General features: G+C 45.7%; 2 protein-coding genes across 10 annotated transcripts in view; one reads left to right on the top strand and one right to left on the bottom strand.

The window, feature by feature from the left end:
* The first annotated feature begins 179 nt into the window (after window positions 1-179).
* On the top strand, window positions 180-18,044 carry LRRC41 (leucine rich repeat containing 41). Of its 2 annotated transcripts, none has more exons than XM_077149786.1 (10): window positions 180-393; window positions 4,278-4,364; window positions 5,017-5,087; window positions 10,877-12,014; window positions 15,054-15,314; window positions 15,823-15,987; window positions 16,097-16,195; window positions 16,820-16,942; window positions 17,175-17,250; window positions 17,342-18,044. In XM_077149786.1, exons 1-10 carry the CDS (start codon window positions 195-197, stop codon window positions 17,559-17,561), a joined length of 2,439 nt encoding a protein of 812 aa, XP_077005901.1. In that variant the 5' UTR covers window positions 180-194; the 3' UTR covers window positions 17,562-18,044. The 2 variants fall into 2 exon arrangements, with proteins under 2 accessions (XP_077005901.1, XP_077005902.1); XM_077149787.1 differs by lacking the exon at window positions 180-393 and adding an exon at window positions 655-1,143.
* Window positions 9,097-18,404, bottom strand: part of RAD54L (RAD54 like) — a 40,989-nt gene continuing 31,681 nt past the window's right edge. For 2 of the 8 annotated variants that reach the window (XM_077149788.1, XM_077149790.1), the window contains one exon: window positions 9,097-18,369. In XM_077149788.1, coding sequence (XP_077005903.1) covers window positions 18,159-18,369 — 211 coding nt within the window. In that variant the 3' untranslated portion in view covers window positions 9,097-18,158. The remainder of the gene's footprint in view (window positions 18,370-18,404) is intronic. The other 6 variants (XR_013170995.1, XR_013170996.1, XR_013170993.1 and 3 more) reach the window with 6 other exon arrangements.

Here is an 18,404-nt window from a genome sequence, read left to right on the forward strand (position 1 = left end):
CCCAAATATGTTGAACTAGAAATTTATTTAAAATAGAAGTTCCTAAAAAGACTTGAAAGTTTGCTTATTTTTGCGACGGTCGTTTAGCGTAGTTCCTATTCTTACCCACATTGCTGATAGAGCCGTCCTAACTGCCGACCTTCTCAAGATGGCGGTCCGAGGGCGCCACTCTCGGGCTCGCGCACCTCCCCAAGATGGCGGCGCCCGAGGCCTGGCGCGCCCGGAGTTGCTGGTTCTGTGAGGTAGCGGCGGCAACGACCATGGAGGCCACGTCCCGGGAGGCGGCGCCAGCGAAGAGCTCGGCCTCGGGCCCCAGCGCTCCCCCCGCCCTGTTCGAGCTGTGCGGGCGGGCGGTGAGCGCCCATATGGGGGTTCTGGAGAGCGGGGTGTGGGGTAAGTCGCGGGGTGAGGGGCTACCTCTGGCAGCAAGCGGGGGCGGCCCAGCGGCCGGGGGGCGCAGGGGGCGAGGCCGGGAGGCCCGGGGCGAGGCCCAGCCTCGGGCAATGGAAGCTGGATTGTCGGGCTGGAGCACGAATTCTGTGCCTTGCCGGGCCGGGCAGAGTAATGAGAGAGACCCAACCGGCAGGTGAACTTGCACCGCGGCCTGAGTGGGGGCGCGGGGGGCGAGGCCAGGAGGCCCAGTCTTGGGCGAAGCAAGCTGGGCCTGGGCGATAGAGGCTGGACTAATGAGCCGGGGCCTTGGGCACCGAATTGACACTCGGGCTCGGCCGAACTGGGGAGTGTAGGATCTCGAACGGACGGGCCAGGATGGCCCGGCTGCCCGGGGGGCGGGGGCCGAGGTTGGGAAGCCCGGCCTAGGGCCAGGAGGCCAGACCTGGGGCGACAGAACTTGACTGACGGCCCGGGGCCTTGGGTATCTGCCTGAGACCGTGAATGCTGAGACTCTGGAGGCCAAGTCCCTGGGCTGGGGCAGCCCAGTAAATAGGAGAGCGCGGGAGTGGGGCTTGGAAAGAGGCCGAAAAGCTCCGGGCCCTGGGGCCTATATGACGGCCCAGAGCTGAAGGGAGCGAACCGACGGCAGGGTCCTGGAGTGCCAAACTGAGCGCCTGACGGACGGGCCGGGCAGGGAGCGCTGGAGGCCGCTCGGATTGGCCCGGTCAGCTAGGAAGGGCCTGAGTGAGGGTAAGGGGAGGCCGGGAGCGGGTCATAGAGCTAGAAAGGCTGGAATGACGGACAGGAGAAAAGGGCTAAGGAGGTCCCAAACAGGGCGTCTGCCCGGTGATCCCTGACTGTCGAAATGGGAGAGGGGCGCGTCTCCGCTTGTAGGCCTTGGTCCAAATGTGAGTGAAAGAAGGCCCCAGGCCTGAGGGCGACCGGGCCGCCGCTCCTCAGTTGAGGGCGCCTAGGCAAAGGCGTGCGGCCCAGGACGCCAGGATGAGGGGCCGAGAAGGGCAAACCGACTAGCCGGTGTCCTGCCTGGAAGTCCGGCGGGCCGGGTAATGGAGGAAAGGAGGCCTTCAGCCATATGGAGCACGAGGAGGCCGGGCTGTGGGGTGGGCACTGCCGGTCGCAGTCTGGCAGCCGAGGGAAACTCAGATCCGCGACTTGAGAGAACTGCTAGTGAAAGAGGGGAACGGGAGGGCCCCTCTCTTGGGCCCGACAGATTGGTGGTGTGAGGGAGGTGGGGTCCAGAAGCCAGGGATAAAGTTGAGTGAGGAGATCCAACCAGGCCGAGGGCCCAGGTTGGGGGAGGGGGTGGCAGGAGAGGAGGCCCTGGGCCTTGTAGTAGGGGAGGAGGAGGGTTTTATGAAATGCCCTGAGGGGTGGTGATGGTGTCTTTGCCGGCAAGAACGCTCAGGTCGGGACTGAGGGCTTGAGGTCCTGGATGGGGGTGTTTGCGTTATATCTTGTGAAGGTGGGTGCAGAGAAGAGACCCTGGAGTTTGAGGAGGTCAGGGACTTCCAATAGCCGTGCCATTGTGGAGAATGGCCTAGTAGGGCCTGGAATGAGATAGGAGGCCCTGGGTGAGGAGCAGGGGTGGGGCATGGATCCTGAAGAGGCCTAAGTGTAGTCGGGGAAGCTGCTAGAATTCTTTAGGTCTGGTGTGGGGAGGGGGTTGTGGAGGCCCTGTGCCAGCAGCTGAGGAGAAAGGTCAGATAGACCCATGGGGAATGGGAGAAAAGTCCCAGTGGAGCTGATCAGAGGAAAAGTCCTGGGAAATACTGAAGAAGGCAGAGAAGATTATCTTCTAGCAGTGTTGGCCTGGAACTTCTGGAGGCCTCCAGTTGGGAAGGGGAAGCATTAAAAATGTAGGCTGGTAGGAAGCAAGGAAGAGCCTGGTATATGGAGAAAGAAGAAGAGAAATTTGTGGATAACAGGGCATGAAAATTCCTGTGGCCGTGAGGGGAGATGACTAAAAAGAGGGGACTAGATTGGAGGGACTGGGGACAAGGCTCTGGAAGAAACTTTTTGTTGCCTCTTTCCCCTAAAACAATCGCTTGACAGTTTACTGTATTTTCCTTCCCCTCGTCCCCCTTCCTCCATCACTACTGCATGCACCACTATCATTATCACTGGTTGAATTCCCAACCAGGCTGAAAGGTGGGAAACAAGGGAGGAAGAGCTCCATTGGGCCCAGACAGGTAAACATTCACAGAGAAAGCTGAATAAAGCCCTCTTAGGAGAAAGGCCAAGTAAGAGGCCTGCTAAAGCACTGCTATTTTGGAGGAAGAGCTCAATGTGGGCTGGCAGCCAGGAAAGGCTTGCTGGAGGTAGTGGACTAACGTTGCTTTTTAATAGGAGAGAGAGGGAAAAAAGTGGGCAGAGGAAGCAGGAAAGGGTACAATGAGAAAATTTAGCTGGATGTGGGAAAAGAGTACAGTGGGAGAAGAGGCCAGGAAGTAGGATAAGGTATGTTATAAAGGGACTTGAATGCCAGGCTTTGGAGTTTGGACTTTATCTTGAAAGCAATAGAGAGCCTCTGAAGGTTTTTGAAGAGGGGGATGGCATTACCAAGAGCAAGATAGAGGAAAACTGGGGAGAGACTGTGGCCAAGGAGAGCAGTTAGAAGGCTGGTAACAATAGTTCAGATGAAAGGCAAAGTGACCTACATTAATCTAATAACATAAGGAGTCAATGCCTTCATTCAGCAGGTACATTGAGTACCTAATATGTACAAACAATTGTACTAAATGCTTGGTATCAAAATTCAGTTATTCCACAAGTAAAGATAAAAGGAGATTCTGTAATGGAAGTTTTGAAGAACTTCCTTAGATATAGTTTTCTTCAAGATTTGTGACCTGTTTGTGGCAGGACAAAGGTACTACGAACAGGACAGGAATAATAATACTCAACATTTAGTATGCTTATTGTGGTCAGGCATTTTCTGAAATAGATTACAAGCATGATCTCCTTTAATCTTCACAACAATCCCATGAGATAGTTATTATTGTCCCCATTTTTAAATGTAGGAAATTGAAGCTTAAAGAAGTAAATAATTTTCCCAAGAGTTCACAGTTAACTAAGTGGTACAGACAAGATTTCAACCAGTTTGTCTACCTCTAGAGACCAAACCCTTTAGCCACTATAGTGCCTCTCAGAACTAGGAAAGTCAGCAGGAGCAGTTTTGTTTTTAGATATGTTGAATTTAGAATGCAGAGTCTAATTATCTTTCTTCTTCATAGTAAGGTACTAGTTCAGGGTATATTGGGGATCCAAAGGATGGAAGTGGTTGGTCTGAATGAGTGGGAAAGGAAGTCAGAAAAGGCTTAATAAAGGGCATATGATACTTGAAAAATAAATGGTTGATATGCTAAAAGTGGCAAGGACATTCCTGGCAGAATGAACAGCATGAGCAAAGGCACAGAGGCAGAAAGCAGCATAACATGCATAGTAAATGTAAAAAATAGTTCAGTGTGACCAAAGTGCAGGAGGCATAGCAGGAAGCTGAAAAGGTTAATGGGGCCCAAATTATGCAGGACCTCTTATCATGTATTGCAATAAGACCTCCTTAATGCAGATTGGTTCATTTTGTTTGGGCAGAACTGAACTGACCATCTCCTAAATGAGCATACCAGCTTGTTTTATGGTATTAGCTCAGCCCTGAAGAAGTACATGCCCCTGAAATTCCAGCTACCAACTAACTGAGTGACTGGAGATAAGTGGACAACACTTTGAAATAAACTTACGTTAACTTCTACAGACTCCCATTTGTCAAATGAGAAGTCTCCCCTTCCGTTTTCCTTTTGGTTAGAATAAACAATGCTTAGAACCCTGGGGAGGGGGGGGGAGTAAATTTTGTGTTTTGATTTTTGTAGCCCTCCCAGGCCCAATACTGCAAAGCATCTTACCTCTGCTCAATATATATTACTTGGAGAGGATTGAGGAAACTGCCCTTAAGAAAGGTAAGTGTCTTTCGGTCTCTTACTTAGTGATTGTGAGCAAGGCACCTGATGTTCTTTAGGTAAAGATTATACCTGATACCTGCATAGAACTTTATACTTTTCTGAAAGTACCTTCACAACTCCTTTCTTAACTGATCCCTCACAGTGTCCTATAAAACATGAAGTAAATAAATATATGATCCCATTACACTGATGAAAATGAGACACAGGCCCACGCATTTAATAGCAAAGCCAAAACTAGAACCCAGATCTTTTAAATCTTAGTTTATCTATTTTACTAAGCTGTCTCCTGAAGCCCTCATTGAACATACCTTGTAACAGCTAACAAATATCTAACCTGTAAGTGCCAAGTACTGTCCTATGCACTTTACCTGGAGAAACTCATAATCCTTTCAGAAATCATGTGAAATAGCTAATATTACTACCTTTTTCAGATGAGAAAACTGAAGTACAGAGAGATTAAGAAACTTGCCCAAGGGCACACAGAAAGTGAAGTTTCTGATATTCACACTCTTAGACTTGTTAGTACCAACACTCTAAGAGTGAATCATATTGTTCCTATGAAACCAGAGAAATATAGTATGAAAAGCTGATATACTTCCCTCATGGTGGCCAGGGAGCAGCCAATTAAGTGTGATATTCCTCCCTATAGGCCTTTCCACTCAGGCCATCTGGCGCCGGCTGTGGGATGAGCTGATGAAGACCAGGCCTTCCAGTTTGGAGGTAAGTTAAGGCACTAGGTACAACTCTGGCCTGGCTTTGTACAGTAAAAGTCAGAAATAGCACACTAATACAAGTTGGACATTGGTAAAATGCAAGGGTAAGGTATGGAATGGATGTGGGAGGAGGGCTCTGTCACAGAATTGGGAACCGTCATTGACTTGCTTGCTCACCATCTTTGCAGGTGACACAAAACGGAAAAGGGTAATGATCACACTGAATGACAGAACCAGGATTCATAGAGATTTTGACAGGGCAGGAGCAATGGCCAAATCTAACAAAATGAAATTAATCTCGCTGCTTGAATCTAAAAAGCTGCAATTATTTGGCCTCAAGGTAGCAGGTGGAGGATCCTGACTTAGCTGCAACTTGTATGAAAAGAATTTAGGATGCTTAGTTGACAGTGTGCTGAGGCCACACATGTGACTGTACCCTGATTTGTGTGCACTAATGTAAATATAAAATAGGCCAAAGAACAAGGGGGACAGTAGTCCTCCCTAGCTCTACAATGGTCAGGCTACGTCTGAAGTATGGAGAAAGAAGTCAAAGCTACCTCATGTGAGCCACATTTGGAGGACAGGGATGTTTTCTTCCTGAAGAAGAGAAGACTTGGGGAACATGAACTGTCTTGAAATATTTGTCATGTGGAAGAGGGATTAATAGATTTGCTCTAGGTAGAAGTTAAAGGAGGATAAGTTTTTGCTTAAGTTGAAATTAGAACTTTTAAATTCAGAGCTTACCAGTGATGAAACAAGCTAATTCCAGAGATAATGAGCAGCCCTTCACTAAGTGTTCAGATAAAGTCTGAATAACTTGCTGTTGTAGAGGAAATTCAAGCATTAAAAGACAGTTAGATAAGATGACCTTTAGGGCTCCTTTCAGCCCTGAGAGTCTGTTATTCGTTGATTCAGATATAACTCACTGGAACTCTCATTTAAGCAGAATTTCTTTTGCTGCTCCACAAGTAGGTAATGGGACAGATTTATTCATTCAATAAACATTTATTGAAACTTACCATGTACTAGGGAGTATTGGGAGTATAAACACATTCCCTAATCTTAAGGAACTACCAGTTCAGCAGGGAAATGTGCAGACAAATTCATCATAGTATGGTAGGATAAGTGGTGTTTTAGAGGGTAGCAAGAAGGCTCAGGGAGTTCCAGCAAGAAAGCTTTTCTAGGGAGTAATATTTGAACTGGACTTGATATGGTGAATAAGGCCAAATGAAAAGAAATCAAGCTAATTTCAAGAACCTGGGGGCTTCATTTCTTAGAATTCAGTGAGTTTAGTAACATCTGCCTCATATCCTTCAGCTTTTCCACTTTCAGATATGGACTGTGACCCCTGGAGTTCAGAATGTCAACACTGAGATCCAGCAAAATCCTCAGTACTATTTACAGGAGTTAGGCCTTGAGGAAAAGAAGCAGACTCCAGAATACTAGAAAACAGTAATAGCTTTCTGCCTGTAAGTCACCTAGGCAGAGCTCCTGACTTGAAACATATCCATTCCATAGGGTGACCTTTTCTGCCTCCCACACAAAACAGTAACCTCACCTTATTCATAATTCAAAAACACTATTAAGTGCCTACTCAGTTTCAGACACTCTGCTAGGTTCTAAGGATACAGTGGTAAGCAAGATAAAACCCCTGACTGCTTACAAAGCAATAGTATTTTAAATTGTGTAGTACTCGTGTGTGTATAAAGGATCTGTAGAATAGAATAGATACTCTGGAGATAAAGCAATGAAGGGAAATGAAGGATTATTCAATAAGTGGTTCTCTAACTATTGGTTTAACCATTTGGAAAAAGTAATGTTAGAGTCTAACTTTACAATATACCCCAAGATAATTTATCTATGGGTTAAAGATTAAAATAAAGCACAAAACAACCTAAAGAGAATAAAGATGCTGATTACCTAAATCCAGGATGGATAGAAAATGCTAATTATTAAATAGGTGGAACCAAAAAGAAAATATGGACACATTTGATCACATAAGATGTCAATACTATAAATAAAATATAAATGGTAAAGTGGGTAAGAATGTTTCCAACAATACTTGCAAAACAAAGCGATATACAGAATAAGACTAACAGCTCAGTAGAATAAGAAGAGTAGTGATTTGAACAAGTCATAGAACATATAAAAAAAAATCCTCCAGTAAAGTGAAAAAAAGTTCAATTTCATTAATAAATAATTAATTAAAAATGGAAAGCAAAGTAATATTTCACCTCTTAAATTAGTAAAGTCATTTTTTAATTTGATTTTTGTTTTAAAAGATAATGCTGGGGTTGGCCAGGGGTACGCAAAACTTTCATTTTCATATTATTGGGGGAGGTGGAAGCAAAAATTGTTATAATTCCCTGTGTGTGGGGGGGGCAATATGGTGGTATTTGTCGAGAATTTTAAAATGTTAAAATTCTTTGACTAGAAATTCCACTTCTTAGAATTTATGCTCATGATGATTTCCACTTGTTAATTTTAGCAAAATTCAGTATAAAAAAGCTAGAAACAATTTAAATATTCAGCAATATGAGAATTACTGAATTATGGTACATCCATATTTTCAAAATATTAATAAAATCATGCTCTAAAAATATTTAAAGACCTGGTGGTATAATATTTTTTTAAAAAAGCACAGTATTTGAGGGTATAAGGGTAGTTCAGTGGTAGAATTCTCACCTGCCATGTGGGAAACCTGGGTTTGATCCCTAACCCATGCACTTCTCCCTCACCCACCTAAGAAAAAAAAAATGGTGCTGTAATATTGGGATACGCATATGGGCAAACAATGAAATGTGACCCCCACCACACAGCATACCAAAAAAAAAAGTATAGTATTTGAAACTGTTTGGATCATCTCAGTGCTGTAAAGTAAATACATATAGCCATTCACATATACATAAATACCCAGAATCAGTGGTAGGTTTACACATGATTTGGGCTTGTTTCTTTATCTTTCTACAGACATTTCCGTTATCAGGACAACAGTGGACAGTATATAATAATATTTAGTGGCTTTAGCTGTTCAGTACAAGATATTTAGCCCTTCTTGGTTAAATGTTCACACACCCATGCACCTCCTCCCCTGCTAGTGCTGGAGTTGCCAGCCAATTGAGAATGGATGAGAGATTATTTTGTAGGCAGATATCACTTCACTCATTGTAAATAACACAGCATTCCCTGGGCTATAGTTTTCAAGTCCACAAAGAGTGGCTGGAACTAGATCTCTCACATATTTTTCAGCTTTGAAGTTTTAGCATAGATTTTTCTAAAAGGTAGTAATGGAAAATTTAGTCTGCTTATACATTAATTTACTATAAAGAAGCCATTGAAGTTGTATTAATTTATACTTGTTTACTCTTCACAACTCTATGATGTGATTATAGTTACCTTCATCACTTTACAGATATTAAGTTGAATGCAGATTCAACATCCAAACTGAGGCAGTCTGACTGGAGTACATGATTTTAATCACTATGCCATGCTGTTTCTCACTGCAGTTACCACATGTCAGGGATATTCTGATTTCAAATATTCTCACTATCGACCATTAAAATGTCTGAAAATTCCAGTATTTAGTTATCTAAACTACATTACCCACATGCCTCTTATGGCCAGAAACAGCCACAAAATCTTGGTTCACATGTTTGTCCAATTTTCAGGCCCAGAGCTTAAAACCATCTATGTCACTTATGAACCAGAAGTCTTGCTAGGGTCACTTGCAAGTGTTTTTCAAGGTTCTAAGTGTGGGCCAGCAAATGTGTATTAAAAGGGGTAATGTAAAGTAGAACATAAAGGACTGGTGGATACCTTCCCAGCCTCCACTCAAGGCTAGAGCAGAGATTTGGTTGCCAGATATATCTTTCTGCCCCTCCCCACCCGCCACAATGTACCTATACTACTGCTCCTGAGAGACCCTAATGTTGCATGCAGTTAGCTCAATCCATGAAGAAATCATTCCTAATTATTACCACACAGCAGGCAGAGTCTAGGGGGGATGACACTTTTTTTTTTTTTTTTTACATGGGCAGGCACCGCGAATTGGGCTTGGCAGGCAAGCATTCTTACCTGCTGAGCCACCATGGCCCGCCCTAGGGGGATGACACTTTAACCTGAGAACAGTAGGGGCCCTGCCATCATATTCCTGCTGACCACACAGCATACCAAAACCTGCCAGGAACCTCACTTATAAACTGAGGGTCGTTCTGGTATGGGGGAATGCATGGAGACAGGATAAGGACCAAAGAGGAGAGTCTTTTGTTCGTGGAGAACCTCAGACACCCACTACATCCTGCCTCTGTTCAGCCCATTTTATATTATCCAACCAGGCTACTTATTATTAGTAGCAGCAGCGACATTTACTTGCATTGTAAATTTACAAACTGCTTTCACTTGCATTGTCTCATTTCATCTTCACAACAGTCCTGTGAGGCAGGTGATATTATCCACACTTCAGCTGGAGAAAGGTTGAGAGGTCAGGCTCTCAGTGGAAGAGCTAGGACCTTAGCAAAGTCAACAGACTTGTTATTGCACCTTAGGAGAGGATAAAAATGTAGAGATGATTTTGAATTAGAAACCCTGTTGCCTGGAACATCTCTTCATCTCAGCATGTCTTTTTGAGGTAGGTAGCAATAATTCCCAGCCTTTGATGTACATCAGAATCGTCTGGGAAAGTTTTAAAAAAAATAAAGGTGCCTAGATTTCACCCCAGATGCAAGATAACAGAATCAAGTCTGAATCCCTGGCATATGAATATGAATTATGAAAAAAAAAATCCACAGGAAATTCTGATGTGCACCAAAGGATGAGAATCATTTGCACAGTTCTTCTAAATCTATCAGAAGTCTGATTAAGTCCCATATCCAGCAAAATAAATTTGCCATGAAGAAAAAAAATCTAAGATTTGTTTCCTGCTCCCTAGGAATTTCTAACCTGCTTGGGATAATAAGGCGAAGAGGCTCAACATCATGAAACAGTGTCTACCAAGTTTCAGAGGAGAGACACTGCCTGCCTGCCCCAAAGAGTGACATGTTAGCAGGGCTTTTTGGTCTGACAATGGGGAGCATTTCCAGCAGATGTAGGAAGTCCTAACAGGCAGGTTTGGGCCAGTTAGATGACCAGTTTGGCCAAAGAAAAGCATTCGAAAAGCATTCACATGAGCAATATGTAGGAGATAAAGCTTTTCAGGTAGTCATACCATATTGTTGCAGGCTTTGCCTGCCAGGTTGGGGAACTTTTAACTCTAGGCAGTGGGAGGACGTCTTTTTTAAATCAGAATAATGTAATCAAAGCGGTATTTTATATAAATAAATTAAGTATGTGCAAAGTAGTTTGGGAAGGGGAAAAGGAGACAGGCAGAGCAGCCAGGAAACTAAATAGGTGTGAGGTGATACAGGGCTGAACAAACATGGTAAGAATGGAAAGTTGGAACCGGGTTCTAGAAATAAACACAAAAAAAAACAAATTTGCAGGATTGAGTTACTGCTTTGCTGGAGAGGCACTATAGCAAAAAAAAAAGTGGTCTCTTGTACCAGATTTCTTGAGTTCAAATCTTGAATCCATTTATGTGTGACCACAGGCAATAATAACCTCTCTGTGCCTTGGTTTTCTTACCTGTAAAATGGGGCTGATAATACATATCTCAAAGGACTAAATACATTTATATAAATTTTGAATGTTGCCTGGCTCAGAATGTTCTAACTATTGGAAGAAAGAACTTACAGGATATTAGGATGACAGTTCCATGGATAGTACTCAGTATCATGGCCATCTGGCATGTTTTGCTTTCAGAGTGTGACCTGTTGGCGAGCTAAGTTTATGGAGGCCTTTTTTTCCCATGTTCTACGTGGGACCATTGATGTGTCTTCTGACAGGCGTCTTTGTGACCAGCGCTTCTCGCCTCTTCTGCACAGCTCCCGCCATGTTCGGCAGCTCACCATCTGCAACATGTTGCAGGGTGCAACTGAGCTAGTGGCTGAACCCAACCGCAGGGTTCTGGAGACCCTGGCCAGTTCCCTGCACACCCTCAAGTTCCGCCACCTGCTATTCTCCGACGTGGCTGCTCAGCAGTCACTTCGACAGCTGTTGCATCAGCTCATTCACCATGGGGCTGTCAGCCAGGTGTCGCTATACTCCTGGCCTGTGCCTGAGTCAGCCCTTTTCATCCTTATTCTTACCATGAGTGCTGGCTTCTGGCAGTCAGGCCCTGGTGCCCCACCCTGCCGCCTTTGTGGAGAAGCCTCTCGAGGCCGGGCCCCCTCCAGAGATGAAGGGTCCCTCTTGTTGGGTTCACGCAGACCTCGCCGGGATGCTGCTGAGCGATGTGCAGCAGCCCTGATGGCCACTCGGCGGAAGAGTGAAGCAAAGCAGATGCCCAGAGTTGCACCTGCCACTCGGGTAACACGCCGGAGCACACAAGAGAGCCTGACCACAGGCGGAACAGACCCTAAAAGAGAGCTGCACCCTCCAGCCACCTCCCAGGAGGCTCCGGGCACCAGGCGGCCACCCTCTGCTCCAGTCGCCACTTCCTCTGCCTCTTCTTCCACATCCTCATCCAAGAGGGCTCCGGCTAGCTCAGCCCCACAGCCTAAGCCCCTAAAGCGTTTCAAGCGAGCTACAGGCAAGAAGGGTGTTCGTACCCGTCAGGGGTCTGGTGCAGAGTCTGAAGATCTATATGACTTTGTTTTCATTGTGGCTGGCGAGAAGGAGGATGGTGAAGAGATGGAGATTGGGGAAGTAGCTTGTGGAGCTTTGGATGGGTCAGATCCCAGCTGCCTGGGGCTTCCAGCACTGGAGGCCTCCCAACGATTCCGCAGCATATCCACCTTGGAGCTATTCACAGTTCCACTTTCCACAGAAGCAGCTCTGACACTATGCCACCTGCTGAGCTCCTGGGTGTCTCTGGAGAGCCTCACACTCTCCTACAACGGTGAGTGCCCTGGAGGGACAGGGGTTGGACCTGGGCCTCCAAGCAGCACTGGCTGTGTGCCCAGTCCTTTGGGGAGAAGGGTGGGAATAGGGGGTATGGCCAGGAAGCTGGAAGCACACACATAAAATAGTGGCAGACTGTCAGTGCTAGGGGAGACAAACATGAAGACTGTAGGCTTATGATTAGAAGCAGGGATTCCTGAGGAACAGTGAGATGAATCAGCTGAAATCTGAAGAATGGGTACATTATAGATGTGGGAGGCAATCCAAGGGAAGGTGGGAACAGTATGGTATATACAGGCCCAGCCAGGGCTGGAGTAGGATCCCATCAGTCATATCGAAACAGCTGTACAGACTGGAAGTGTGAGACAGGGTTTTAACAGACCAGCAACCTGCAAAGCAGACTCAGTTCTCTCCCATGTAGTTGTGCCCAGCTAGCAAAACTTCAAATATGGCTATACCCAGCCACATTTGGGTATTTGCCTAGATTGGTGTGCGCTGCTTGAGAAAATCACAACTGTGTAGACTGGGGCTGCTATACATTTAATGGTTGTCAGACTCATATGAACCCTGACTGGTTGCTACTCCCATTCCTGCCACTTCCAAATCCTTCCCTTTTTCCTTTCTGAACACATGACCTCACCTCATACAACACAGAAAATAAAAGCCATCATACATGAACTCCTTCAATTTGTTCATAAACCTATAAAATTACATCTGCACTCATCCTTTCCTCCTTCACAATGTGAAAGAGAATGCCATTCTATCTAACACTAATTTTTCTACCTGTGCTCTGGATCCATACCCTCCCAACTTAGGGAAGCTTATTTCTCAAATGCCCTAATAATAGCTAACTTTTATATACTGCTTAGTATGTCAGGCATACATTAAGTACTCTCTATTATAAACTAGCTTACTCCTCATAGCAAGTCTGTGAAGTTAAATGACTTACCAAGGATAACTTAGCTAGTAAATTTAGAGTCAGGAATTAACCCAAGCATATTGGCTCCAGAATCCATGCTTCTAAACCACTAATTATGATACCTTCCTTCTCTCTCTTCACTCTTCCACAAACATTTAAACATATTCAGGTATTCACCAAAAACAACTAGCCCTACCACCTTTCTCAATTCCATTTTCCCTAACCTTTAATTAAAGAATTATTTGTATTACTTATCTCCACTTGTCTCACTTGCAGTCTGCTACAAATTTCTCATCTTACATGACAGCATTTGCTATTATTAATTATTACCTTTATGAAATACCTTCTTCTCTTGTTTTCATTACCCTCCACCTTTTCTGATCATTTCTCTTCTGTGTTTGGACATTACTTTTTTGATCTCATCAGAGTTCTTCGGGGTTCTCCCACTTTATAGACCCTTTTCCTCAATTTTCTTCACTTCCATGGCTTTAATTTCCAACTGTGCGCTGAAGAATTTCCTTTCCATGACATTAGCCCAGATCTTTCTCCAGACTCATTTATCCAGCTGCCTGTTAGACACCAGCATTTAATAACACACATGCTTCTCAACTCATTGTATCCAACCTGAACACATCTTCCCTTTAGGGTGATTCTTCTGTTCTCAATGAAAATCACCACAGTTGACTCGGTAGCACAGACCAGAAACCCAAGAATCATTCTGGATTCCTTCTGTTACCCTACATATTTTATTTGATTACCATGTCTTACTTTACAATTATCTCAAATGCAACTATTTCTCTACCTCCATCTTCTTAATTCAGTCTATCATTTTTCACCTGGATTTATCTTTTCAACAGTTCTTCCTGACTCCATACTCTAGCCATACAATCTACTATTCCCTCTGCTGCTCAAGCATTCTATAAAAATGCAGATCAGAGAGTCGTTCCTTTACTTAAAAATCCCTTCAGTGGCTTCCTATCATCATACTTAATTTTGCTTACAGTGTCATTCATATTCTCCCCTCTGTTGTCTTATGCACACTTTCCCACTCATACTTTATACACCACGTATATTAAATTACTTTTCAGTTCTTGAATCCTACCAATCTTTTCTCCTTCAGGCCTTTATATATGCTGAGTTCTATCACATTCTTCTCCCTCCCTTTGGTCTATTTCCTTTATGTTCTTCAGCTTTCAGCTAGGAAACCTTCCTAATGCAGCCTGAACTAGATGTTAGGTATTCATCCTTTTGTGCTTTCATTTCTCTACTTCCTCAATTTCCATGAAGTTTTTGTTAGAGGCTGTATCGACAAGAATATCTGCTGCTCACTAGCAGTTATTTAGTGTGTAAAGTTTAGTTAAATGAATCTATAGAAACCTGCTTAGTCTGAGATGAGGTAGGGAGTAGATTCCAGGGAAATTGTTTTGTGGCATTAAACTACCCTGACCTTTCAAGGCCCTACTCTGTGGGATATGGCTATCTCTTGCTGCCTCATTCCCAAAGATTTATCCCAAGTACTCCCTATTGGGTCATTTGACACATTCCTGCTCAGTTTTCAGGTGTTCCCCATGACCTGTAGATTAAACCATCTCTTTAACTTAGCTCTCAGGACCTTCCACCCTCTAGTGCTGTTTTCTGAGCCCCCACAGCCAAAAAGCACCCCCCCCCCCAAATCCCTGGCAGTGTCCCAGTTGTGACTCTTTACTGTGTCTTTTCCCTCTGTATAAAATTTCCTTCCTTCTAAAACCTGCTTCTCTAGGAAGCTGCTCAGAACTTAGAAGTCCAGAGACCTCTGCCCCTGTTTGGGCCTGTCAATCAGCTGGTAGCCACATGCTGCCCCACCACATCTTATCTTCTATTTTGTGACTCTGCCCTGACTGATGCTTCTTGAAGGCATGGCCTAGTCTAGTAGGCATCAGAGTTTGCTGGTTACCTGAGGAAAAAGCAAGACAGTTGATGAGTAGTTGAGACAAATGGTTTTAAATAACCTGATCCTGAGCTCAAGAGATTTGGTAATAACCAATAGAAATATTTGCAGTTGCTCTGAATGTTCCCCCTTCACAGGTTTGTTCTTACTTAACTCCACATGACTCTGACCTCATCTCTTTTCTACCATAGGCCTGGGCTCTAACATCTTTCGCCTACTGGACAGCCTCCGGGCCCTGTCAGGCCAGGCTGGATGTCGCCTCCGTGCCCTGCATCTCAGTGACCTATTCTCACCACTGCCCATCTTGGAGCTGACACGTGCCATTGTGCGAGCCCTGCCTCTGCTGCGAGTCCTCTCTATTCGTGTTGACCACCCCAGCCAGCGGGACAACCCTGCTGTGCCAGGGAGTGCAGGACCTCCTAGCCACATAATTGGGGATGAGGAGATACCAGGTGAGGCACTGCATGCCTGTGTATGTATGTCTAACAAAAATGCGCAGGTATATTTGTATGGGGAAGACCTCCAATCCAGGTCTGCCATCACTCATTCCTAGCTAATCTAAAATTTCCTCCCCCTTTAGAGCCTGCCATTCTAAGATATCCTTGGACTGCTGAGGTCCCAGACCACCATAAACCCAGTAGGGAGTCACCATGGCAGCTCATCCTACAAGAAAAGGGTCTGAACCAAGAACAGACTAAACTTTAGACTAGATTATGTTACCCTGTTGTACACTACCTTAGTTCCTGAATGTCTTTTATCCCATCGTTTTGCTTGTGTCTGAGTAGTCTAGTCTTCCTGGACTAAAAGTTCTGTGAAGGCAAGGACCAAATCTTGTATTTAGTGCTCCAATCCAAGAACCTAGCACAGGTTTATTAGTGAATCCTTAAGAATAAGATTGAATCTACTATGGGAGTGAGGTAGAGATGGCCAGCTAAAATCTTCTTTCCCTACCATTTCCAGAAAACTGCTTGGAGCAGTTGGAAATGGGGTTTCCACGGGGAGCCCAGCCAGCCCCACTGCTCTGCTCTGTACTGAAGGCCTCAGGTTCTCTGCAGCAGCTGTCCCTGGATAGTGCCACCTTCGCCTCTCCCCAGGATTTTGGGCTTGTGCTGCAGACACTCAAAGGTAGGACCCAGCAAGAATGGTAAAGGTTGGGGGGAAGGTAGATGGTACCCTTGCATTGTTCTCTGGCAAAACTAATGCCCATGGCCCATTGTCTCTGCCTCCCATCTAGAATACAATGTAGCCCTGAAAAGGCTAAGCTTCCATGACATGAATCTGGCTGACTGTCAGAGCGAGGTGCTCTTTTTGCTACAGAACCTGACTCTTCAAGGTGAGGTTCCATTCAGAAACCTGGAGAAATCCTGGATTCTCATTGTGGCTCTGCCACTGTTGCACTATAAGCAAGTAAACCACTGTTCCTTCCTTGGTCTTGTGTCCTCCTCTATAAAATATAAATAGAACATATATGGCCTTCCTACTTAAAGGCCTCAAATTCAACTCCTCTACTAAACATAGAAAATTACTCACTTTGAGTGTTTCACCCAGAAGTTTTCCTTAACTTTCAGGGGTTGACAGAAATGGTGGTAGTGGTGGTAGTGGGGAGGGGTAAATGTGCCGCACCAAGGTCCCCTCATAGACTTGTCTCTAATCTGCACCCCTGCACGGAGGATGTAAGTGAATGGACAGGGAAAGAAAGAAGTGAATGGAGAATTGGCCATGCAGAGAACCTCCCTATAGTAACTATCTTAGGTTCAATTTCTGGTTTGAATCCTGATTTAGTTCCAGCCTTGTTTAGGGCCTTGGACAAACTCCTTCCTCTTTCTGGGCCCCTATAAAATGTTCATACCTCCTGCTAGGGCCAACTGCTAGGAAAAGGGGCAGCACCAATCCCAGTACAACTGTCAGAATTCACTCTTAATTTCTTTTTTTTTTTTTTTCTAATTTCTCTTGACAGAGATTACCTTCTCCTTCTGCCGTCTGTTTGAGAAACGCCCAGCTCAATTTTTGCCTGAGATGGTTGCTGCTATGAAGGGCAACTCCACTCTGAAGGGCCTACGACTGCCAGGGAACCGCCTGGGTGGGGCCCACACCTGGGGGAGGGAGGAGTAGAGGCCAAGCCTTTGAGCTAGAAACTCAGTGGATGATGGCATGGGCCTCTCCACTGGGAAAATGGGGGTAGGAACAGTAATTTGTGTGCTGGGGCTTCAGAAACTGGCAGAACTAGGCTTTTCCCCAACCGGAGTTGGATTGGGATACCCTTGTTCCTATTCTTGAGTAGAGGTAACAGGTACTTCTCCCCTCCACCCCAGGGAATGCTGGATTGCTGGCCTTGGCAGATGTTTTCTCAGAGGATTCATCCTCCTCTCTGTGTCAGCTGGACATCAGGTACTTGGGGTGGGAAAAAGGAATGGGGCTGCAGGGACACAGATCAGGGATTAGTCACTTCTGGGTGTCTAATCCATCTCACCCCTACCAGCTCCAACTGCATCAAGCCAGATGGGCTTCTGGAGTTTGCCAAGCGGCTAGAGCGCTGGGGCCGTGGAGCCTTTGGTCACCTGCGCCTTTTCCAGAACTGGCTGGACCAGGATGCAGTCACAGCCAGGGAAGCCATCCGGCGGCTCCGGGCCACCTGCCACGTGGTTAGCGACTCATGGGACTCCTCCCAGGCCTTCGCAGATTATGTCAGCACCATGTGATGGGGCCCGTACCTCACAGGCCCATGCTCAGTACCATCAGCTTGCAGGGGCTGAGGCATGGGCTGCCCAGAATCCCAAACCACCAACTCATTCTCTTTCTGCTACCTGTTTTCTCTTCTTTCCTTTTTCTTCTGCACTGAGGTCCTGGAGGTCTTGATGGGGCCCAGCAAAGGTAGTCCCAGAGCTGGGTTTAGAACCTTTGGGGCCCTTACTCAGTACTCTGGGAACCTGCGCCAGGAGGTTGCAGTGGTCGTCATCATCACTGAGAACAGTCCCCTTCCCCCTATCCCAGGGTTCCTGCTTTCCTTCCTTAAACAGGTACCCAGGCTTTAGAGAAATATAGGAATGCCCACTACCAGGCCTCTTCCCAGCTGGGCTCATCACACTGCTCCCAGGCCTCAGTCCCTTTCATACCTTTATTCCTTTCTTTTTTTTAAACCAAAAAAAAGTTTTTCTTATAAAATAAATTTTGGGCAAACATCACGCAGCCCTTCTTGATGATTTTCTCCCAGAGAACAAAATATAGTAGGGCCCTTGGGGCAAGGAGCCCCTTTTCCTATCTTCCCCCTCTACAGCTATACCCAGACCAGCTGGTTATCAGTGAAGCCCTTGCTGCTCCTCATGGGAGCGCTGGTGGAAGACGAAGGTGATAGCAGTGGAGGCAGCATCCCAGGCAGCCTGGAGTACCTCATCCTGGAGCCCACGCTTATCACTGCTATGGTTCCATTGAGCCAGATCTGAGGTGCAGTCGTAACCATCAGGGGGTGGCCGGACCTGGCGGTTGTTGACACAGCGGCGGCAGTGCAACCTGAGGGCAGCGGACAGAGTTGTGATCACTGCAGA

The sequence above is a fragment of the Tamandua tetradactyla genome, chromosome 2, assembly GCF_023851605.1.
Source record: "Tamandua tetradactyla isolate mTamTet1 chromosome 2, mTamTet1.pri, whole genome shotgun sequence".
Taxonomy (NCBI): domain Eukaryota; kingdom Metazoa; phylum Chordata; class Mammalia; order Pilosa; family Myrmecophagidae; genus Tamandua; species Tamandua tetradactyla.

Bases quoted from the DNA above. Each gene is read 5' to 3' on its own strand.
- LRRC41 (XM_077149786.1), top strand. From the start codon at position 195: ATGGCGGCGCCCGAGGCCTGGCGCGCCCGGAGTTGCTGGTTCTGTGAG. The intron at 4,365-5,016 runs GTAAGTGTCTTT...TCCTCCCTATAG, and splicing joins GGAAACTGCCCTTAAGAAAG to GCCTTTCCACTCAGGCCATC. The intron at 16,196-16,819 runs GTGAGGTTCCAT...TTCTCTTGACAG, and splicing joins ACAGAACCTGACTCTTCAAG to AGATTACCTTCTCCTTCTGC.